Genomic DNA, 18,918 nt, shown 5'->3' with positions numbered 1-18,918 from the left:
ACTTACTGGTGGAGGCAGCAGTGGATCAACAACTATGTTGTGCCATGATGTAAAATCATTGATTTCTCTCTGGACTTTGGTGTTTCTGGTGCGCAATTTTCAAAGTAACACAGAATCTTCTTTTGAGATGAAGCTGTAAACATATTAAGATGTTGTCAACTATAGTAGGCATAGATTAGATAGATACATCTATATAAAATAGACATAGTCTTCCAGTTTGAAAAGTGAAGCCCATAAAGTAAGACAGAAATAGCAGTTAGTCACTCCTGCTGGTTTAAAGGTTTAAAAGGAAGTCCCAGGGGGAAAAGGCACCTATGTCACTTGATTAACATTTTCCCAAAAGGTGATGATGATCAACTATAGTTTCAGGACTTATTTAATTGAATATGATGCCAGTTTTGTAAATGATGTTCCCATTTAGAGGAAAAAAGACAACAAAGCACTGCACATAATAGAAGACTGACAGCTGGCATCGTCCAATAAGGGCCTGGTGGCAGGTGACATCTGTGAACTCACATGACACCAGTCTAATCACACATTTCAAAGCTTCAAAGTGTTTGTTTTGCAACCAGAAGGCTCCGTTAATTTTTATATACAGTGTATATATATGTTTTCAGTGTTGATAAGGGCACGCACGTCTGTGTCAGGTGTTAGAGGCGCAGCAAAGTCAGCGCTATGTGTCGGTACTTTACACAACTACTACATTTTTAAAAAAACGAAAAAAAAAAACTGGACTAACCCTTAAATATGAACTCCAGCACTTGATTTGAACACTCTTTTTAATGCCCATCTCTCTTATCTTCACATGTCCACATCACCATACATGCTTCCCCTTTAAACCAAATAACAGAGCACTATGTTCCAGATGGATTCTCACTATCTGCAGCCAATTCCAAATGAAATCCAATATGAAACAGCCCAAGTAGCTGACGCAGCGAGTAACTGGGATTTGGAGGTGAATGACTGCAGATGAATCCACTTTGTCACTGTGCAGCGCTCTCAGCTCTCCACACTATAATCTACTGCAGCCCATTGATTAGCGCGGGGTAAAGTGGAGAGGAAAGCAAAGTTAGCCAATCCATCACCCAGAGGGCATTGTCAAGATTAAACAGTCAAGAGGTGCAGGAGGAATACTGATGTCCACGGGTTAAGACCTCGCGCTCCTTTGAAGTCTTCATTTTAATCATCTGAGCACTGATCTGACTCTGCGTTTGTCTCAGTTTTCTTCATTTATGAGGTTGGTCAGTTTCTATTCAAACGTGTGATCAGGAGTAAACTGTTGTATTTCACATGAGATGATCCTCCCGCATTCACAGTGTCTTGGCAGTGACGTGTGTCGAAAAGAAAATTCCTTACACAAGCATTGCTCTCACAATTTTTTTACGCTGCAAGTGAACTCTCGAGGCTGCCGGTTGTTTCTGAGGTTGATTGAACGCAGATTCTTGCACCAAGGAAGGAGTCTGCAGCTGTGTTCAACACTGACATGATGCATAGCAGAAACATGAGGCAGCAGCGAGACACGTTTGAGAAAAAGCGCCCTGACAAGTTCTGGGTGGAGTGACCGATAACCCAGAGGGAAAGATAACAGTCTTTTGAAAACGCACACAAGTAAACACACCGTGTATGAAAGAAAGTTTAAATAGGTTTAGAACAGGGAAAAATTAGAAGTTAGTTCAATCTAAGAAAAATTCAAGATCTTTGGCCAAAAAATAGGACATGTGTATGTGTATGTCCAATCACTCCTTCAGTTTTCCCTCCAGAAAACTCTGGATCTTATGGAGGTTCTCTTCTTGCTGACCCAGAGCCTCCAGCAAAATGCCCATAGGTGACCTCTTCAGTCCGGCGCCCTCTATCTTGTTCTCCAGTTTATTCTTCATGTTGCGGAGGCGAAACGAAGCGTGTGCGCATATCACTGAAAGGCAGATGAGAGAGCGACTGGTAACGTTTGAAACGTTTGGCAAAAACAAACCCATAAACTATGATATCATCAGACGCAGTATATGAAAGAACATTTTTTACTGGCTTTAAAAAAGAACTAAGATCCTTTTATGATCCAAATGACTAGATCACTATACTCAAGAAATGTATTTATGTACAGCACTGTGCCAAAGTCGTCGGCCACCATATTCATTTTTCAGTCTCCTTAAAAAGTAAAATAAAAAATAATGTTATTGTAAGACAATGTTCTTAATCTTTTGGTTCATTATACAAGGTTTCCCAAAGTTCTTTTATTTCTGTCTCTATCTATATGTATCTAACGGTGGCCTCAAAGATTTTTGCCATAAAATGAAATTAAATCTTAAATCTTAAATCTTAATCATCATGTACTGTACACTATATGGACACATGTATTTGGACACCTGACCGGTCACACCCAATAGGGCCTGTGATGACGTATTCAAATACATATACAGTTGGTCCCCCCCTTTTGCAGCTTTGCAGACTTTCCTCAAGATTTCAAGTGTTTCTTTGGGGAATGTGTGTCCATTCACTCTGTGTAGAGCATTTATGAGGTCAGGCACTGGTGTTGGACGAGAAGGCCTGGCTCACAACCTCCAATTCATCTCAAAGGTGCTCGATGGGGTTGAGGTCAGGGCTCTGTGTGGGCCAAACAAACTCGTCAAACCATGTCTTTATAGTCTTTGCTTTGTGCACTGGGACACAGTCATGTTGGAAAAGAAAAGGCTCTTCCTCAAACTGTTGCCACAAAGTTGGAAGCATAGCATAGTCCAGAATGTCTTGGTATGCTGAAGAGTTAAGATTGTCCTTTATTGAAGATAAGGGGCCTAGCCCAAAGCCTGATTGAAACGCCTGAATTCAATACTTAACATGTGTGACCAAATACTTTTGTCTTTATAGTGAATATAAACTTTGAAACCAAAACGTCGAACACACAAAGCCAACATTATCATCTTCAACTTACAAGCCAGAGGTAAAGTGATGGCCGTCATGAATACCATGACACTCCCGAGCAATGAAATTAACACGTAGCTGGCGACCATGACGGCGATCACGAACGCAGTGGGGTTCTGTCTCTTAAAGTTGTTGATCACAGCTCTGTTCTCTCCAGCCCACACTGAGCCCAGGAAGACTCCCGACACCACGGCCACGGCCGTGAACATTCCCACTGGGTTCAGGAACCTGCAGGTGACAGAACACACCACAGAGAACAGATGGGTCAGTTCACAAAAAGTCCAACACACGTCATATGTGTGGTCACTGGCTCCACCAAGTGTTTAGATGCTGTCGGTGCAACAACAAGGCTTCAGCGGCGAGAAGTGAAGCGAGTGAGTGTGATCGAAATGATCTCTTTTCACCATTCACCTTGGTACTCTGATGAGTATTCTTACTCTGAATATCTTTAACGTATATGATTTCACTAACAGTGGCGATCCTGGATAACAGAATGCATCACAAAGCTAAAGATAACAATGATGAAGTTCTATATTTATGATGATCCCCCTAAACTGTCCAAATTACCTGAAAACAGCAACAACAGTTATAAAATTTTTTTTACAGGAATTAAATCTGCACAAGAATAAAATCCGAAGAGAAAACATGAAAACATTAAAAACACGGAAATAACTATATTCAGACATAGACCATAAAAGTATAACGATTAGAAAAGGACTTGCCAACGCCCTCTGGTGGACAATCTACATAGAGGCAACACAATGTTTGTCATTTCTGTCCTGTGACATCATATTATAGTATTATTTACTGGTATAAATAAGATAAAAAGACAACATATCTGTCCAGTCAATTTTTTTAAATATTAATTTGAAATTGTGTCTATACTAGTGAGACTTAAATCCAAGAGATTATCATTGAATGCTGTGAAATCTGTGATCTTCTGCTTTTAGAGCCACGTTCATGTAGAGACACGTGTGTGGCAGTTCGAGGGGCAAAGTTTGTTGGGAATTAAATATTTGGCAGCGCAAATGAGGTTTCCTTGTGAGCGGTTTCCAAACTGGATTTAAAAAAACTCAATGATTTTTAAGAAACACGTGTCTGAAAGAATCATAGGTCTGCTAAGTTGTTTTGGGGTCAGGATGAGGAAATAACCAACACTTGTTTTTTTTTGTTCTCCTAATCAAAGCAAACAGGGTCCAACTGATTAAGCTGATGTTCTCATAACTCTGTTATCTGCAATCCAACAGCTGAGTGGACAAAGCATTGCAACAATATGTCATCACACAGATCAGTAAGCAGACCATGACAGAGGGCATCACTAATTTTAGCAACAGAGGAACAAACTGCTATTTCAGATAGTAGAGACTCTACAAGTTATCACATAATAAACTGGTTCTTCCAGCAGCTGGCAAAGGTCATTATTATAAGGTTATTTAATTAGATGTGTAAGAACCATTTTTTTTCAAGTAAAGACATGCCATTATGTCCCGCTACTGTGATTACTGCTTTGTAGAAAGGAAGTTGTGGTTTGGCCTGTGCTGCTCTGTAGTGTAACATGTGTGTGAGCACTGTGGATCTCCTTACTCTGTAGCATCATTATTTTGAAGGCTCTCTCTCTCTCTCTCTCTCTGTGTGTGTGTGTTAGCAAGTTTTTAAACATAACATAAAATAGTTTGTGTTATGTCCTTGTGTTTGGCGGCTTCTGTCTGTCTGTGAGCAGCGTGAAGGATTTTGATGAACTTCTCTGGGGATGAATGTGATAAAGGGAGGTCTGAAGGACAAGCAGTGATTTGTTTACTGCTCCCCCATGTTGATGGGAGTGATGAGAGTGTATTGGCAGTGATTAAAACTGCATTGGCTGAGGTTTGCACTTTTCTAAAGAGTGCTTTCTCTACATTTTGTAAGACATGAGAGGTCAGACAAACTATGGCCTATGACCATAATAAACCACCGCTGAGCAGGCCCATCTGTGATCTGCAGACTCCTCCATCAATCACACCATGCAGAGCAAGCTGGAGCAAACGTGCTTTATTCATTGTGACATAATGAGTCGTAATTATATCATTATATCATAATTTTCTGGTCGTTATCTCCTCCATTTTTTCCACCATTGGATATGAATGGACATACTTTCTTCACGTTTGCCTCATCTACAGCGCCATCCTAGTCTTCACCCGTATAATTAGAAATCCCTCCAAAGTAGACTTCGCCCTCGTTACACTAACAGGGATAAGTGACACGTCACGGCTGCTGTGTAAATAAAATGAAGACGCAACTTTTCCACATGTAACTTACCCGACAATGAGGAAGACGGCGATGGCTAAAGCCAGATAGTTTGTCTGGTAATACAACAGGTTGCTGACGAGTCTGTTGTTCCATCTCGCAAAATCTTTCACGTCTGGTTTCGCGAATCTCTCTGCGCCGGGGAAGAAGTCGTCCCACGGTCTGAGTGGCGTCAGCTCCACTTTAGCCATTTGCCCCGTTTGTTGATCTGACAGCAGCAGCAGCAGCAGCAGCAGCAGCAACAACAATAATACACTCACAGTAACCCAGCACGGGAACTCTCACAAGAGGCGCCACGCGAGGTTCTCGCGAGAAGACACAGTCTCCATGCGCCTTTAAAGCCCTCCCCGGGACTCTGACGTGGCCTTACGCTATTGGTCAGCAGTCGTGTGTTGACAAAGTTCTTCCTGTAAGCGCAGCATGATGACAGACGTGATATTCTGAAGCAATAAACTGCTTTATATGTTTATGAACTCTCCTGTAAAAGTTGTATTAACGTCCCTCGCACATACTTGGTACGTATACCTACGCGTAGCGCACGTGCCGGTAATGTGTAAACGTTGGAGCGGGTGCACGTGGACATACAGCCTTAGTTAGCTCAAAGCTAACGAAGGTTTATGATCAAATTAGTGTTGTTTGTTTAGATGTGGAGCAGAATATTGAGTCGACGTGTGATTAGAGGGACAAATTTGTGTTGGAGGAGTCTCTACACGATGCAGCTGGAGACCAGTGAGTTCCAGTGTCTCTTCACTGACGGACTGAATGGACTCGTAGGTGAGACTACAGCTGCAGACACGAATCCTCCACCTGTTTTTTTAAGTAAAGGTCACAGTTTCCCCCGAGTTTGAGTGGAATGAGCAGAAATGGTCATGATGTAATAAGCAAAGAATTTCCCACAATGCATGGTGATGGCGTTAGTAAGTAGTAAGTAAGTAAGTAAGTAGAACCGTATAAGGTTCTTCGGCTTGTCCTCATAGGAGAACCCTTTTTGGCTTCAGGTAGAACCTTTATAGTTCCACCTAGAACCCTTTTTGAGGGTTCCACCAAGAGCCCTTTTAAAACCCTTAATTTGAGAAAGGGGTTTTAAAGGGTTGTTTGGATCAAAATGGTTCTTACTGGAACCGTTAGTGTTACCAAGAACCCTTGAAAAATCCTTTCTTGGGAAAGGGTTTTTCAGAAGCAATGGTTCCAGTTAGAATCTCAGCCCTTGTAGAAGGACCCTTTTGAAACCCTTATTTCTAAGAGTGAACCCACAAAGTGACGGCACCGCCACTAGATCGCAGTGTATCATTGTATATTGTATATTGTATATATATATGTATTTAGTTACATTTATTCCCTATGACACTTACATCTGGCCCTTTGAGGGTAACCATTATGCTGATAAGGCCCTTGGTGAAAATTAGTTTGACACCCCTGTTCTCAACCCTCTTCCTCATCCCCTGTTTTGGCTTGTTCAGTTGTGCACATACACAATCCCTTCATTTCTGATACAACATCGGGACACTGTACGAATCTTGGTGCTGACTGACTTTTGAAACGGCACATTGTGTGAGTTATGTGCTAGAGTTCCATGAACTTCAAAAATTGTACCTTCTTGTTTGGAGGGACTAATGAAATATACTGTAATGCAGAGGTCTTGTGGCCCTTCACTCAGTTTCATGTGGCCTGCCACTTGATATCAAGTTATGAGTCTCTATGCATTTTTGAATATTAGAATCAGTTTGCATCATAAATAGATGGCATATCATGACATCATTTTAGGCTCATATCGCCCACCCCTGCCTGCCTACAGTTGCCTTTTCAAAAAGAGAAGAAAGGACCCCCCCCCCACACACACACACACACACACAGTTTTTACTCAGTGACCCCCAGGTCATTTGAGTTTGAGACCCTGCTGTAATGGATCATTAATTCCAGAGGGTGGCAGTAAAGCAACATTACTGTACACCATCAAATATAACAAGAGGAAGAAGTGTTTGGCATGACAGCAGTATAAAGATATTACAGACTTAAGAAGGCAATCATTTTATTAGGTCAGCCTTTTGTAAAGTGGCTATAATCTGTTTTTCCTTGTGTATCCTTGTGCTTCCATCCACAGTCAGACAGTGTCTGTATGTGCCAGTACTTCAAACAAGTCCTTAAAACTAAAAACTGACATTTTTGTTCATTGTATTATCTACTATACTAAAATGTTCTTCTTTTTATCACACTGCCTGTGAAACATTAATAAACTTAACTCCTGTCTTTGTAGAGATGTTTGGGAAGCACAAGCATGAGCTGAGAATTGCTGGAGGCGCTGTGCGGGACCTGCTCTCTGGCAAGCGTCCAGAAGATGTGGACTTTGCCACAACAGCCACTCCGGAGGAGATGAAGCAAATGTTCAAAGCTGCTGGCATAAGGATGATCAACAATAAAGGAGAAAAGCATGGGACCATCACAGCAAGGGTCAGACATTTATACCAAATACAATTTTTCTGTTTGATCAATTAAGTAGACCCTGGTGCACCATTCTGAAGGATTGCGCCAGAGTATTGTGTAGCTATAGAGCATGGAAACAGTTTGTGTTTTTCCCTAGACCTTCCCTAGAAAGTAAGGTGAATGTAATGTCACAGGGGTTTCTGTTTGGAAGACGGTATTTATCATGCATGCACTACCCTCCCTCTTTAACAGTTACACGATGAGAACTTTGAGGTGACCACATTGCGAGTGGATGTTCAGACAGATGGACGTCATGCAGAGGTGGAATTCACTACTGATTGGCTGAAAGATGCAGAGCGGAGGGACCTCACCATCAACTCCATGTTTTTAGGTAAGAGTGTGTCCTGGGAGTTTACTGAATCAACATTGTACAAGAGTGGTCATGTGATATGTGTATTAATGTTGATGTAGCCTCAGTAGACTAGTTACAGTTTAATACGCCCATGTCAACGACTGATCTGCTCTCACAGGTCTCGATGGTACATTATACGACTATTTCAAAGGATATGAAGACCTACAAAACCGTAAAGTTCGGTTTGTTGGCAGCCCAGAGCAACGAATCCAAGAGGACTACCTCAGAATACTGCGATATTTCAGGTGAACCATTTCATTTTGTTTCAAACCAGAGGAAGCACTCAGAGAACGGAAATCTCCACAACGTGCCCTGAACATGGCCCTGCATAATAGGCTTATTGTTATTATTGTTATTATAATTGTAGTCGACTGGTGACATCATAACCGGGGAAAATGTGTGACGTCATCAGACTGCCGTACACTGGTGACGAACTGTAGATCAGTTAAAAAGACTTAACAATCCTGAAAATGTGGGTTAATCTTCAATATTTAGCAAAGGAAATGTGGCAGCAGCACTGCTGAAACTGAAAGAGTGGCAAACTGAATGCAAACCTTTTTTCTGCACAAGCTCGGGTCCGGTGGTTGTTTGATTCTCATCACAACCGCCTGGGTTTTCATCACCATCCATTTTGTATTTATTTCTCCTTAGCACACACTTTCTCCTAAGATCTGTGCTGCACTCACTCAGCGCAGTGGCCTGTAAACTCTCAACTGCAGACAGGCTTCTGCCTCCACTGAATAGTGTGATGTAAATGCACTTCATATGTTGAGATACAAGGCAGCGTTTAGGGTGAGAAACTCCAAGAGGAAAATTTAGAAAAAATTGTTTATTTGCTATGCAGCTCATGAAATAAAATGCCTTGTCATTCAGAAATTAGATCACGTTTAGTTGTGAATCAAGATCACAATAATGATTTTTGTGCCGCCCTAATGCAGACCAAAACATACATTTTAAAAGATAAAAACTGAAATCATCCTCCTTTGTAACAATAATTAATCTCAGGCCTGTAATTTCATATCAGGTTCTATGGCAGGGTGGCTTTGGATCCAGATGACCATGAGCCAGAGACACTTACTGCCATCAGGGAAAATCGCTGTGGACTGGCAGGGATATCGGGAGAAAGGATTTGGATGGAACTCAAAAAGATGCTGGTTGGTAATCATGCCGCTCATCTGCTGGAGCTGACGTACCAGCTGGAACTGGCAGAGTACATGGGTGAGATAAGCAACATTGTGACTCAACACAACACACCCATCTGCAACAATCACAGTGTGTGTAAAGCAGTGTGGGTTATGGTACAATGACAATTTTGTTTCAACCAGTAACTTAAAAATAGTGTAAAATACATTTTATGCATCTATGGAGAATTATTTGATTTAGCAGAGGCCAAGATATCCTGACTCTTATTTGAGTGAAAAAATGCTTTATCCAAGTCGATTCATTTGCCAGTATAGTGAAAAACCTCATGTTAGAACATCTTTTCTTCTTTTATCAAGGATCCACCCCTCTTGAAAATTGATTGTAGCAAATAATGACTACTATTAAGTCATTATGTGCATGCAGGGGAATGATTCAATTGCCTCTCTTGAGATGAAGTGGACTTTGAAGCCTCTTGACTCCTGTGGCTCTGTGATCTCTTGTATTTGTTGGCACTAGACCGATGATCCAGTGACTCTTAAATGTTAATTTTATAGGAGTGTTTGAACAACATAGCAAGACATTAGACATGCTATTGACCATTATTACAGGTAAATCAATCTTTTCTTGGTCCTGTTATTTTGCAATCCTTTGCCCTCCTTGTCCCTGCACCTTCACAGGTTTGCCTCCAGATGGCAATGTTGAGGAGATGAAGCGTGTGTGGCAAAAAGCCAAAGGTCTCTCTCCCAAACCTATGACCATCCTGGCTGCTCTCTTCAACCGCCCAGAGGAGGTGGATAAGATGGACATCCGGCTGAAGGTGTCCAAGGAGGAGAAGAGTCTGGCTCTGTTCTTGGTCAAATACAGACGTGAGCTCTGCAAGAGTAAAGATGAGCCTGACAGCCTCAAACCCTTCACTGATTTCATCATTGATGTAAGTGTCCGCCTCCTCCCTCACAGTCATAAACAATCAGATTTCAGTGTGTTCTTGGTGGTTTTTACTGAAAAGTGCCCTCAGGGATTCCTTGTGTGACGCATATGATTCACTTTAGCTTGCAGTATTCAGTGTATTTGCTATGAAAATGTCATGTTCTGGGCAGATATTGATTATGATTATTTCGTGTTACAAGCCAGTGGGTGGATGTCAGATGAGATCACCTATGATTAAGTGATTAGCTGATTTTAAAGCTGAGTGCAGTGGCTGGTCGATAAGGTTCAAGCATATGATTTGTTATTTTTAGCAAAATGATGAAGGAAAACAAGGCAACACTGGTTCCAGCTTCTTCATTCGGATAAACATCTGCACATCCGGGTTTTTAACTTTTGAACTTGTTTGCTTCACCTTTTGTTCCTGGAAAAGTGCAGTCATAATTTCTCTGGAGATCAATTAACTGAAAAATCAAGAAAATAATTAACAGAATAGTAGGCCTTGAAAATGCCTGCAGGTAAACAACACAACTTTATCTTGGCCCCTTGCTTCTGTTGAGCTGTCTGCTCCACCTGCATTCATTGTCCACATTTGAATGCAATTACATTATCACCCAAACTAATGCGGGTTGGTAATAAGCAGTCTGGGAAATGTTTAGAATCCCAAAACAGGGATTGTGTTATGAAAGTTACACGTTAAACTTAACCGTGAAGTAGAGGTTAAAATGTGTTTCACTTGTTTACTCAGTTGTTTTTTGTAGGGAAAATGAAATAAAACGGGAAGCTTTGAAAAGGTTATGTTCATGAAATATTATATTTGAATCTAATTAATGGGATAGTTCAGGTGTATTAAAGTGTGGTTGTACGAGGTATTGATGTATAGTAATGATTTAAGACACAAATGCAAGCTCACTTCAATGTCCACTTGAGTCAATGATGTCTGAAGCATGTATTTGACCTTTTAATGTCATCAATAGACAACCTTTTCTCAATGGAAAGTGACGATTGTAAACACTCTACTGCTTGAAGGACAATGGAAAATCAATGCTTTTTAGCTTGCATGGATGTGCTGAGCTGTTCTTATCTCATTTGGTAAGTTTGTGTCAAGCCCGCATGATGGATTTCAGCATCACAAAAAACACATTTAAAGTTGCTGAGTGATCAACAACTCCTCTATGCTGTGATGGAAAATGCCTACAATCTAGTTTCCCTCGTGTCCGTGCAGGTGGCCATGTTTTCAGTGAATGCATGCATTGCTTTAAATTTAAATGCACAGTGTGTCATTTCGGTCGCTGGGGCTCATTCTCTCTCAATCAAAACAACAAAAGATGGTGTCAGGGAGCAGCGTGGGATCATTCAATATCTGATTAGGTGACATTTTCGTCTTAGTGTTTTTCTCCAAATTGCTTTGTATTCCAGCTTTTTTAACGTTGCATGCACCGACCGTGATACCTCTCTGACAAATGAAACCTTTAATAGAAATACAGATGTGGGGAGTGGTGGAATCATTTTGGGTATTGTAAGCACACTTCTCCAAAAAAAATTACATTAGTCATTTTTGATATTTTAATCCATAAATGCAACATATTATGTTTTTGAACAATTCCTTTAAATGTAATTATCATACTGATCACCAAGTTGAGCAAAATAAAAAACACAGAAACTACCAAAAGAAAGAGTAGACTCTTCTTCTTTTTGTTTCCCTTCCCATCTTGTTGGAAAAACGTAATTGATGTCTATACACGTCATGGGCAACCAGTGAGTTTAATAATAACAACTGCTCAGTGTGGCTGCCCACTGCTATTAATTTTAGGAAGTTTCCTCGTAAAGGATGGGTCAAATGCAGAGAAAGAATTTCCCTAATAAGGGATTAATAAAGGATAAGAAAAATGGTGCCTTTCTCACTGGTCTAAAATGGACAGGATTGTCAGAAATTTCTGTGGACCAATCAGAAATCAGGAGCCTTTGATTCAGAACCTGATGATGGCTATGGGTATGCGTTTCTGTTGGGAGACGGTCATTAGTTACATCTGGTCAATCCACGCCTACAAAGTCCAGATTGTCCAGAATGTTTGATTATTTTCTTTTCGACCCTTGGGTTTTTTTGTCGATGATTACATGATGCATATTTATTATAAAATACAGTTCAAGTCTAAAACAAAGTTTTCAAGGGTTTTAATACATATGCTTCATCTTTTCAGAAGAGCCGGGAGCTGGATACGCAAAGTAAACTGTGCGAGCTGCTAAAGTATCAAGGCGAGGAGGAGCTGCTGGCAAAGCTCCGCACATGGTCACTCCCTCGATTCCCGGTCAACGGCCATGACCTGAGGAGGCTGGGCATCACCTCTGGCCAAGAGATAGGAGCCACTTTGCAGAATCTCCGTGACATCTGGAAGAAAAGTTTGTACCAGATGGACAAAGATGAACTCCTCAGTTATGTAAAGCCTTAATAACCACGCAGGCAGAGTTGGGTTATTGTCACTGATCATGGATATTGATCAAGCCCACTAGTGCATATTGTCAGACGTGAATGCAGTTGTATTGTAAATTATCCAAAGGCTGCTTGTGTTCCTTTTACATCACCATGTAAATTTGATGAGCTCACACACACACAAAGCAGTCACCATCACAGCTGCCATGTTTTTACAAAAACAGCAGTGCATTCCATCATGTGTTATTACAGACTGTGTGTGTATGTCCCTCAGATAAACAGCCTCAGCCACTTCCAACTGTAGCAGCATCAGTTATTCGCAGGTTGGACTGGTGTGATTAATGAGGATGACAACGTGATCTCTGGTATTTATTTTGATGTTATAATAATGTTTGGTTGTGATAGCTTTTTTAAGTTCATTTGCTGTTACCACATTTATGGATAAAATGTATTCTTTATGCCTAATTTTAAACAAAAAAGAAAAAGAAAAAAGTGTTGTGTCTTTTATGTGAAACGCATTGCTCTACTAGGTTGTGTGTGTGTGTGAGCGCGTGAGAAATGTTTAGGGTAGTGCTGGAGGAGGTTTGCTCCTCCCTCCAGGAGAGATGAGGCATAAAACCTTCTACTCTGTCATATTACAACACCACCTTCTGCCAGGAGACTCTCAACTTGGTTGAAGTGATTCATCCCAGGATTTCCCCTTTCTCGGTTCCAGACAACTTATTATTTTTTTCTTTTTAAAAATCTAAGAAAAAAATAATGATGATATAAAGCCTGTCGTTGCTTTGTGAAAATATGGCTTGGTTACTCGGCAACATCAGCGCGGACGGTGCACTGTCCGAGGATGAGCCTCGGGATGAGCACTTGGCTCAAGTGGAAATAGTTCTCCTGTCCATCATCTTCATCACTGCAGGGATCCTGAACTTCGGACTCTTGTTGGTGCTGTGGAAGCGGAGAAAGCAGCTCTCCAGGATGCGCGTCTTCGTTTTCCACCTGTGCGTCGCAGACCTGGTGGTCACATTCTTCCAAGTTTGCCCGCAGCTCGTATGGGACATCACGGACAGATTCATCGGTCCAGATGTGTTATGTCGCGCAGTGAAGTACCTGCAGGTGGTCGGGATGTTTGCGTCCACTTACATGATAGTGGTGATGACTGTAGACCGTTACCAAGCCATCTGCAAACCCATGGTGACTTTCCAAAAGCGCAGGGCGCGCTGGAACGGTCCGGTGTGCGCCGCCTGGTGCGTCTCTCTCATCGGCAGCCTCCCGCAGATTTTCATCTTCTCTCGGGTCGAGGTGGCTCCGGGTGTGTACGACTGCTGGGCGCAGTTCATTAAGCCGTGGGGACCGAGAGCCTACGTGACCTGGACGACACTGGTGATATTCGTGCTGCCCATTCTCACGGTGATCGCGTGCCAGGTGCGCATCTGCCGCACTGTGCACCTGAACTTCCACACGAAGACGCACAACGGCGGAGAGGCGCTCAGCAAGCCGCTATCCACGCGGGCCAGCAGCGTGGCAGGAGTGTCCAAGGCCAGGGCGAAAACGGTGAAGATGACCGTGGTCATTGTCCTCGCGTACATCATCTGCTGGACGCCTTTCTTCACTGTGCAGCTGTGGTCAGTCTGGGACCTCGAGGCGCCCACTCAGAGTAAGATCATGGAAACATTCCTTAATACTTATAAAATAATAATGTAATTATCTGATCAGCAATAAAAATGTAACAGTAGTTGTAATTTTATGTATAGCTCCATATCTACCAATTAAAACAGTATCTAGTTATTCAGTATTTTGATTTCTAACGACCAAATATTGAAGTGCATACACTGCAAGGTAACAGAAACGAGAATAAAGGTTGGCTGGGGAAGTTTTTGTTCACAAAATCATTGATAAATGCACAAAAAACATCTATCTATCTATCTATCTATCTATCTAGATGACCTGTTTTGTATGTTTCATATTCGGGTTTGAATATTGGAGAGCCTATGCAGACTTCAGTTAGACTCCAAAATGAAAAGATGATTCATTGTGGGCTACTGTAAAAACATGGTGGTTGGCAGTGGCAGCCCCTGTGGAGCTGATCCATCTCCTGAAATAAATATAAAAGGCTCACAATGGGGTAATGGGAAATCATGCAATCAGGAAATGATCAACAATTACTGTCTTCAATATCCGATCCAATATCTAAATATTGCATGATAGTCCCTTAAGTAAATTGTGTGTCGTAATCATCACACTTGCATTTTATCAGATAGAAGGAAAGAACACCAGCCAAACATTAGTGAAAAGAGAATCACTTTCTTGTATATTAGTCATTGGCTGCCCTGATTTATAAAGACCACATAAAAAAACCCATAAACATCAAGCCAGCCCTATGAATTTAAACATGTGCCACATCCTTTCAGAGATGGAAAATAAAAACTTTCTCAATTTCCCTGCTCTGTGTTTCCAGCTGCGACCTTCACCATCCTGATGCTGTTGGCCAGCCTGAACAGCTGTGCCAACCCCTGTATTTACCTGCTGTTCAGTGGGAAGCTGCCCAAGAGACTGGTGGCCCTGATGTGCATGAGTGAGCCTGAGCTGAAGGACTCCATTCAGGAGGAGACCACCATGGTCAGCTCCCTGTACATCAGCCTCAAAAGCCTCTCGGTCAGCAGATAAGAAAAGCACCAATGCCTTCACATGCATGTAGGTGAGACAAAGTCACTCAGACACACATCTGAGTGGTCCTATAGTCTCTGTGGTCACAGTGTATTTTAGAGAGAACATTCTTTCGAAGACGAGAACAGTCAATGTAGAATGCCAGCTACACTATAGAAATCATTATTGAAGTAACTGTGGGCGGGTTTCCATCAGCCCAGCGGCCATGTGCTTTGTATTTAAAAAAAAAAAAAAATGATTAAATGGAAAATTGCAATTTTAACAGGCTCCAGTAACATCGCTCCAGGTTCAGTGGGAACAGTAGGAAACGGCACACAAGTGGAGGAACGCGTGGACTCATGAGGAAACAGTGTTCCTCGACTTGGTACAAGAAGCAAATATTACTACAATAAACGATGGGAAGCTGCAACAAAACCTGAACCAGTATCAGCAACTACAGCTGTGCAGATGCTTTTTTTTGACCAGGACTATGTGACTTTTCCTCTATCACCACTATCAGTTTGACATTTGTGGTATTGACTGGTATTAATTTAAATATATAGAACCACCTGCTATTTCATTTTGCTCTGACATACAGTATCTACTGAGATGATTATATGTGTTTGTTTATTTGGTTGTTGTGTGTGTTATTGATTAATTAATCCATTAATCCATAATAACATCTCAGCATAATGGAAATCAAGGGATCTGAGTGAGAGAAGAACACTTCTGCACCTCCTCTGGACTCTGTTTACAGCCTCACAACAAAACGCGCAGCCTTACACACAGGAGGCTTTGACCAATCAGGTTGCAAGGCAGGTCAGGGAGCAACAGGAAACTGACCAATCAGAGAGAGAGAGTGAGAAAGCGCAGGTGCTGTTCCTGACTCTCGTTCACGACACCTGCATCTACCTCCCCTCTGGTTCTGGACAAGTAACCAACAACTTTTTACACTGCAAAGAACCCTTAAAGTAAACAATAAAATGACTGTGGACATCATCAAAGAGTTTGATTGATGAAAAATTATCTTGGATCATCTGTCGCGTATGAGGCTAGTGCATCTGTCTGGTGGAAGGCGCTCAGGACAAAGAGCCACCATCCCAAAAGAGTATGAAACTCAACAACCCATTCCAGTGACCCTGCCTACTGCAGTTTTAACTGTTTATTGCTCATTATGAAATGTTAGCACTAAGATGGTGAAAATGACACCTTAAAATCTGTATTTTACTACTGTACATTTTGACTGTAAGCACAAAGCATTATATGTATATGGCACAAACATGAGTTTTGTTCAGTTCTCAGTTCTGCATATTGTTAAGAACAATCATACCAGGGACACATCATTAGCTTTAAAAATGCTACTGCATGTCACACAGATTTGCACGAGTGATCTTGAGGTGTCAAATGTAAATGTCGTCATCCTCTTATATATATGTATTAGTGTATACTGTACGTGGGTCTATGCGTGTGTGCAATTATTTATGTGTCAGATGTTCTTAGAATGTGATTCTTTGATATGCCATGCTTCTTATCTGTATGCATTTCGGTGACAGATATTGTGGATTGGAACTTTCCATTAGGAGACAACAGGTGGGTGTCTCTGTCTATTCAGTATCTCCGCATATGTTGCAATCATTTTTACATACAATTTTCGAATATCCATTTCTCAGTCTCTGAAATGTGTTTGCCATATAAACGGTTGTGACTTTCATTCTGACAGTTTTTTTGTCTTCCCAAAAATTGTGTGGAGAGAAGTGGACCACGCACTCAAAGGGGCAAAGAAGCACAGCATGATGTTTGAAATTGGAATTTCTTTCACCTAAAGATGACCCCCCCAAAATGAAAAACATTACAAATGAATCAATATCTTCAATATCTTCATCAACTTCAGAAGAAATCTAGTCCCATATCGGGGTCAACTCTGCAACAAACCACAATATTACCTCAAACTAAACTTTCTCAGGTACATTTCTGCCCGGCTGTATGATTTTACTCTGCTCTCTACAAACATCAAACTAAATTTTATAGTAATAATGGATAATAATTTTATATTTAAGCGTAGCCTTCCTTCTCCTTCTTCCTCTTCTTGGTGTTTTATGGTGGTTGGCAAACAACAATGAGAGTAAACAAACAGAGGGATTAATATGGGTGTCCAAACCATTTTTGAAATTAAGGCTTTTTCTACAAGCAGTTGGGTATTTTTGAGGTTCTACTCCTCTGGTTTTAAAAATAATTCTGTCAACATACACAACGTTGTCAAAAACATCATTGTCCACAAGAAAAAACACAAAAAACTACTGTCGACTTCTGTTTAAAGCATGCCAAGTCAACAGGGGGCGATATAACCACAACTGTAAAGCCTTGTTAACCAACCAGAATACAGGTAGACAAACAACAAACAACAAAAAATATATCGTTTTTATTTTAACACACAAATGTGTGTAAGCATGTTAAAAGTCCAGTTAGCAATGCTAACACTACTAGCACATCAAAATGACGATGTTACCAGCCAAAAACTTTGTTTTCACTGAGTTATTTTTCCATGCTAGTTAAGTCCACCCATGCTAATGGAGCGTTTGGTTTGGTCCACTGGCTCCAAACCAGGAAGAAGAATTGGACCACAGCAAGCACGGTAACTCAAAGTTTGAGACAATTAATTGACAAAACTATGAACTCTAAGCTTCATTGAGTATACAGTCTGATGTCAAATTCAACAGAAAACAAAACTCAAAACAACAAAACCTGTGGTAATGATTATATGTGTGAAAAGTCCTTGATTATACTGTATATTTAAATTGTTTTAACAAAGAGAAGTTATTTAAGTTTAAGTAGTTTCTTTGTACTCTTGGAACAGGCCACATAGTCCAGCTACTGTTCTGTTTCAGGTGGCTGTTGTTCAAAAAACAACAACAACCTTGTGTTATTGTGCTTTTTATTGAATTTATGTTATCTTTTTTTTTTTCCTGGTGCCATGGTTTTGGAGCCTCAGGTCACCATTTCCCTGTATTCAAGACAAATCAAACTCAATTTGAAATGATGATGCAGTGAAGTTGAATTTTATCCATCTGAGCAGAGCTTTATAGTCCAGAAATGGAGATTAAAGTGGGTTATTCAAGGAGCCATTGCACAATTTGTTCAAAGTAATTCTTGCCATATTTATTTATTCTGGTATTGCGCCAGTGGTTCTGTTTATTATCTAGGCTGGAGCACTTTTTCCCCTGAGCCTTTTTAGATGTTTTTTTTTTTTTTAATGTTTGGCATGTCTTGTCCTGTGTGTTAGATATGTTTGTCCAAGGATGTATCCGTCTTAAAACTGCAAAGCAGTTTTCTCTGACTACTTAAATTGACAAAACTTAGTTTTAATGCACAACTCTGTTTTGAGTTTCCTCCGGTAGAGAGTCGAATGTGAATAAGCTATGTGACATCACAAACAGGCAGACAGAGCATCTTTCAAGGATAATTGCAGTGTCTCAGCGCAGCAATTTACAGATGTCTCATTAGCTGCAGCATATAATTAGATGAGTATTCGAGGTGAGATATATGAGAAACATGGCACGTGCCATGCATATTGTGTTTCTGTGAAATCTCCTGGAAATGCGTCACTCGAAGAGGCTAAACCGGTGTGCAGCTCGAGGGTTTCACTCAGATGCGCTCACAAATCCACCAGAAGTCTTGGAACAATCACTGGTTGTGACTTGACCCTCATCAGTGACAGACGAGCAGCTTTCAGGGACTCAACTCTGACCTTTAA

At 41.0% G+C, this 18,918-nt stretch overlaps 3 protein-coding genes across 5 annotated transcripts; 2 read left to right on the top strand and 1 right to left on the bottom strand.

Annotated features, from left to right (window-relative positions):
* Nucleotides 1-796: 796 nt before the first annotated feature.
* On the bottom strand, nt 797-5,392 carry arl6ip5a (ADP-ribosylation factor-like 6 interacting protein 5a). The gene is made up of 3 exons (XM_083892716.1): nt 5,209-5,392; nt 2,924-3,141; nt 797-1,912 (listed from the first exon to the last, which is right to left on the bottom strand). The coding sequence occupies exons 1-3, from the start codon at nt 5,385-5,387 to the stop codon at nt 1,737-1,739; spliced, it is 573 nt and encodes a 190-aa protein (XP_083748842.1). The 5' UTR covers nt 5,388-5,392; the 3' UTR covers nt 797-1,736.
* A 239-nt stretch (nt 5,393-5,631) lies between these two features.
* trnt1 (tRNA nucleotidyl transferase, CCA-adding, 1) lies at nt 5,632-12,888 on the top strand. 3 transcript variants are annotated; one of them, XM_083892361.1, is made up of 8 exons: nt 5,632-5,711; nt 5,841-5,970; nt 7,451-7,644; nt 7,870-8,008; nt 8,148-8,274; nt 9,054-9,247; nt 9,850-10,103; nt 12,298-12,888. In XM_083892361.1, the coding sequence occupies exons 2-8, from the start codon at nt 5,841-5,843 to the stop codon at nt 12,544-12,546; spliced, it is 1,287 nt and encodes a 428-aa protein (XP_083748487.1). In that variant the 5' UTR covers nt 5,632-5,711; the 3' UTR covers nt 12,547-12,888. The 3 variants fall into 3 exon arrangements, with proteins under 3 accessions (XP_083748487.1, XP_083748488.1, XP_083748486.1); XM_083892362.1 differs by having other exon boundaries at nt 5,636-5,970; nt 12,301-12,888; XM_083892360.1 differs by having other exon boundaries at nt 5,636-5,970.
* A 434-nt stretch (nt 12,889-13,322) lies between these two features.
* On the top strand, nt 13,323-15,188 carry avpr2b.1 (arginine vasopressin receptor 2b, tandem duplicate, 1; the record flags this gene model as incomplete). The annotated part of the gene is made up of 2 exons (XM_083891934.1): nt 13,323-14,178; nt 14,980-15,188. The coding sequence occupies 2 exons, from the start codon at nt 13,323-13,325 to the stop codon at nt 15,186-15,188; spliced, it is 1,065 nt and encodes a 354-aa protein (XP_083748060.1).
* Nucleotides 15,189-18,918: the final 3,730 nt, after the last annotated feature.

Source organism: Microchirus variegatus (genome assembly GCF_963457635.1).
Source record: "Microchirus variegatus genome assembly, chromosome: 7".
Taxonomy (NCBI): Eukaryota; Metazoa; Chordata; class Actinopteri; order Pleuronectiformes; family Soleidae; genus Microchirus; species Microchirus variegatus.
The sequence above is the reverse complement of the archived record's forward strand: the minus strand, read 5'-3'. Positions and strand labels throughout refer to the sequence as shown.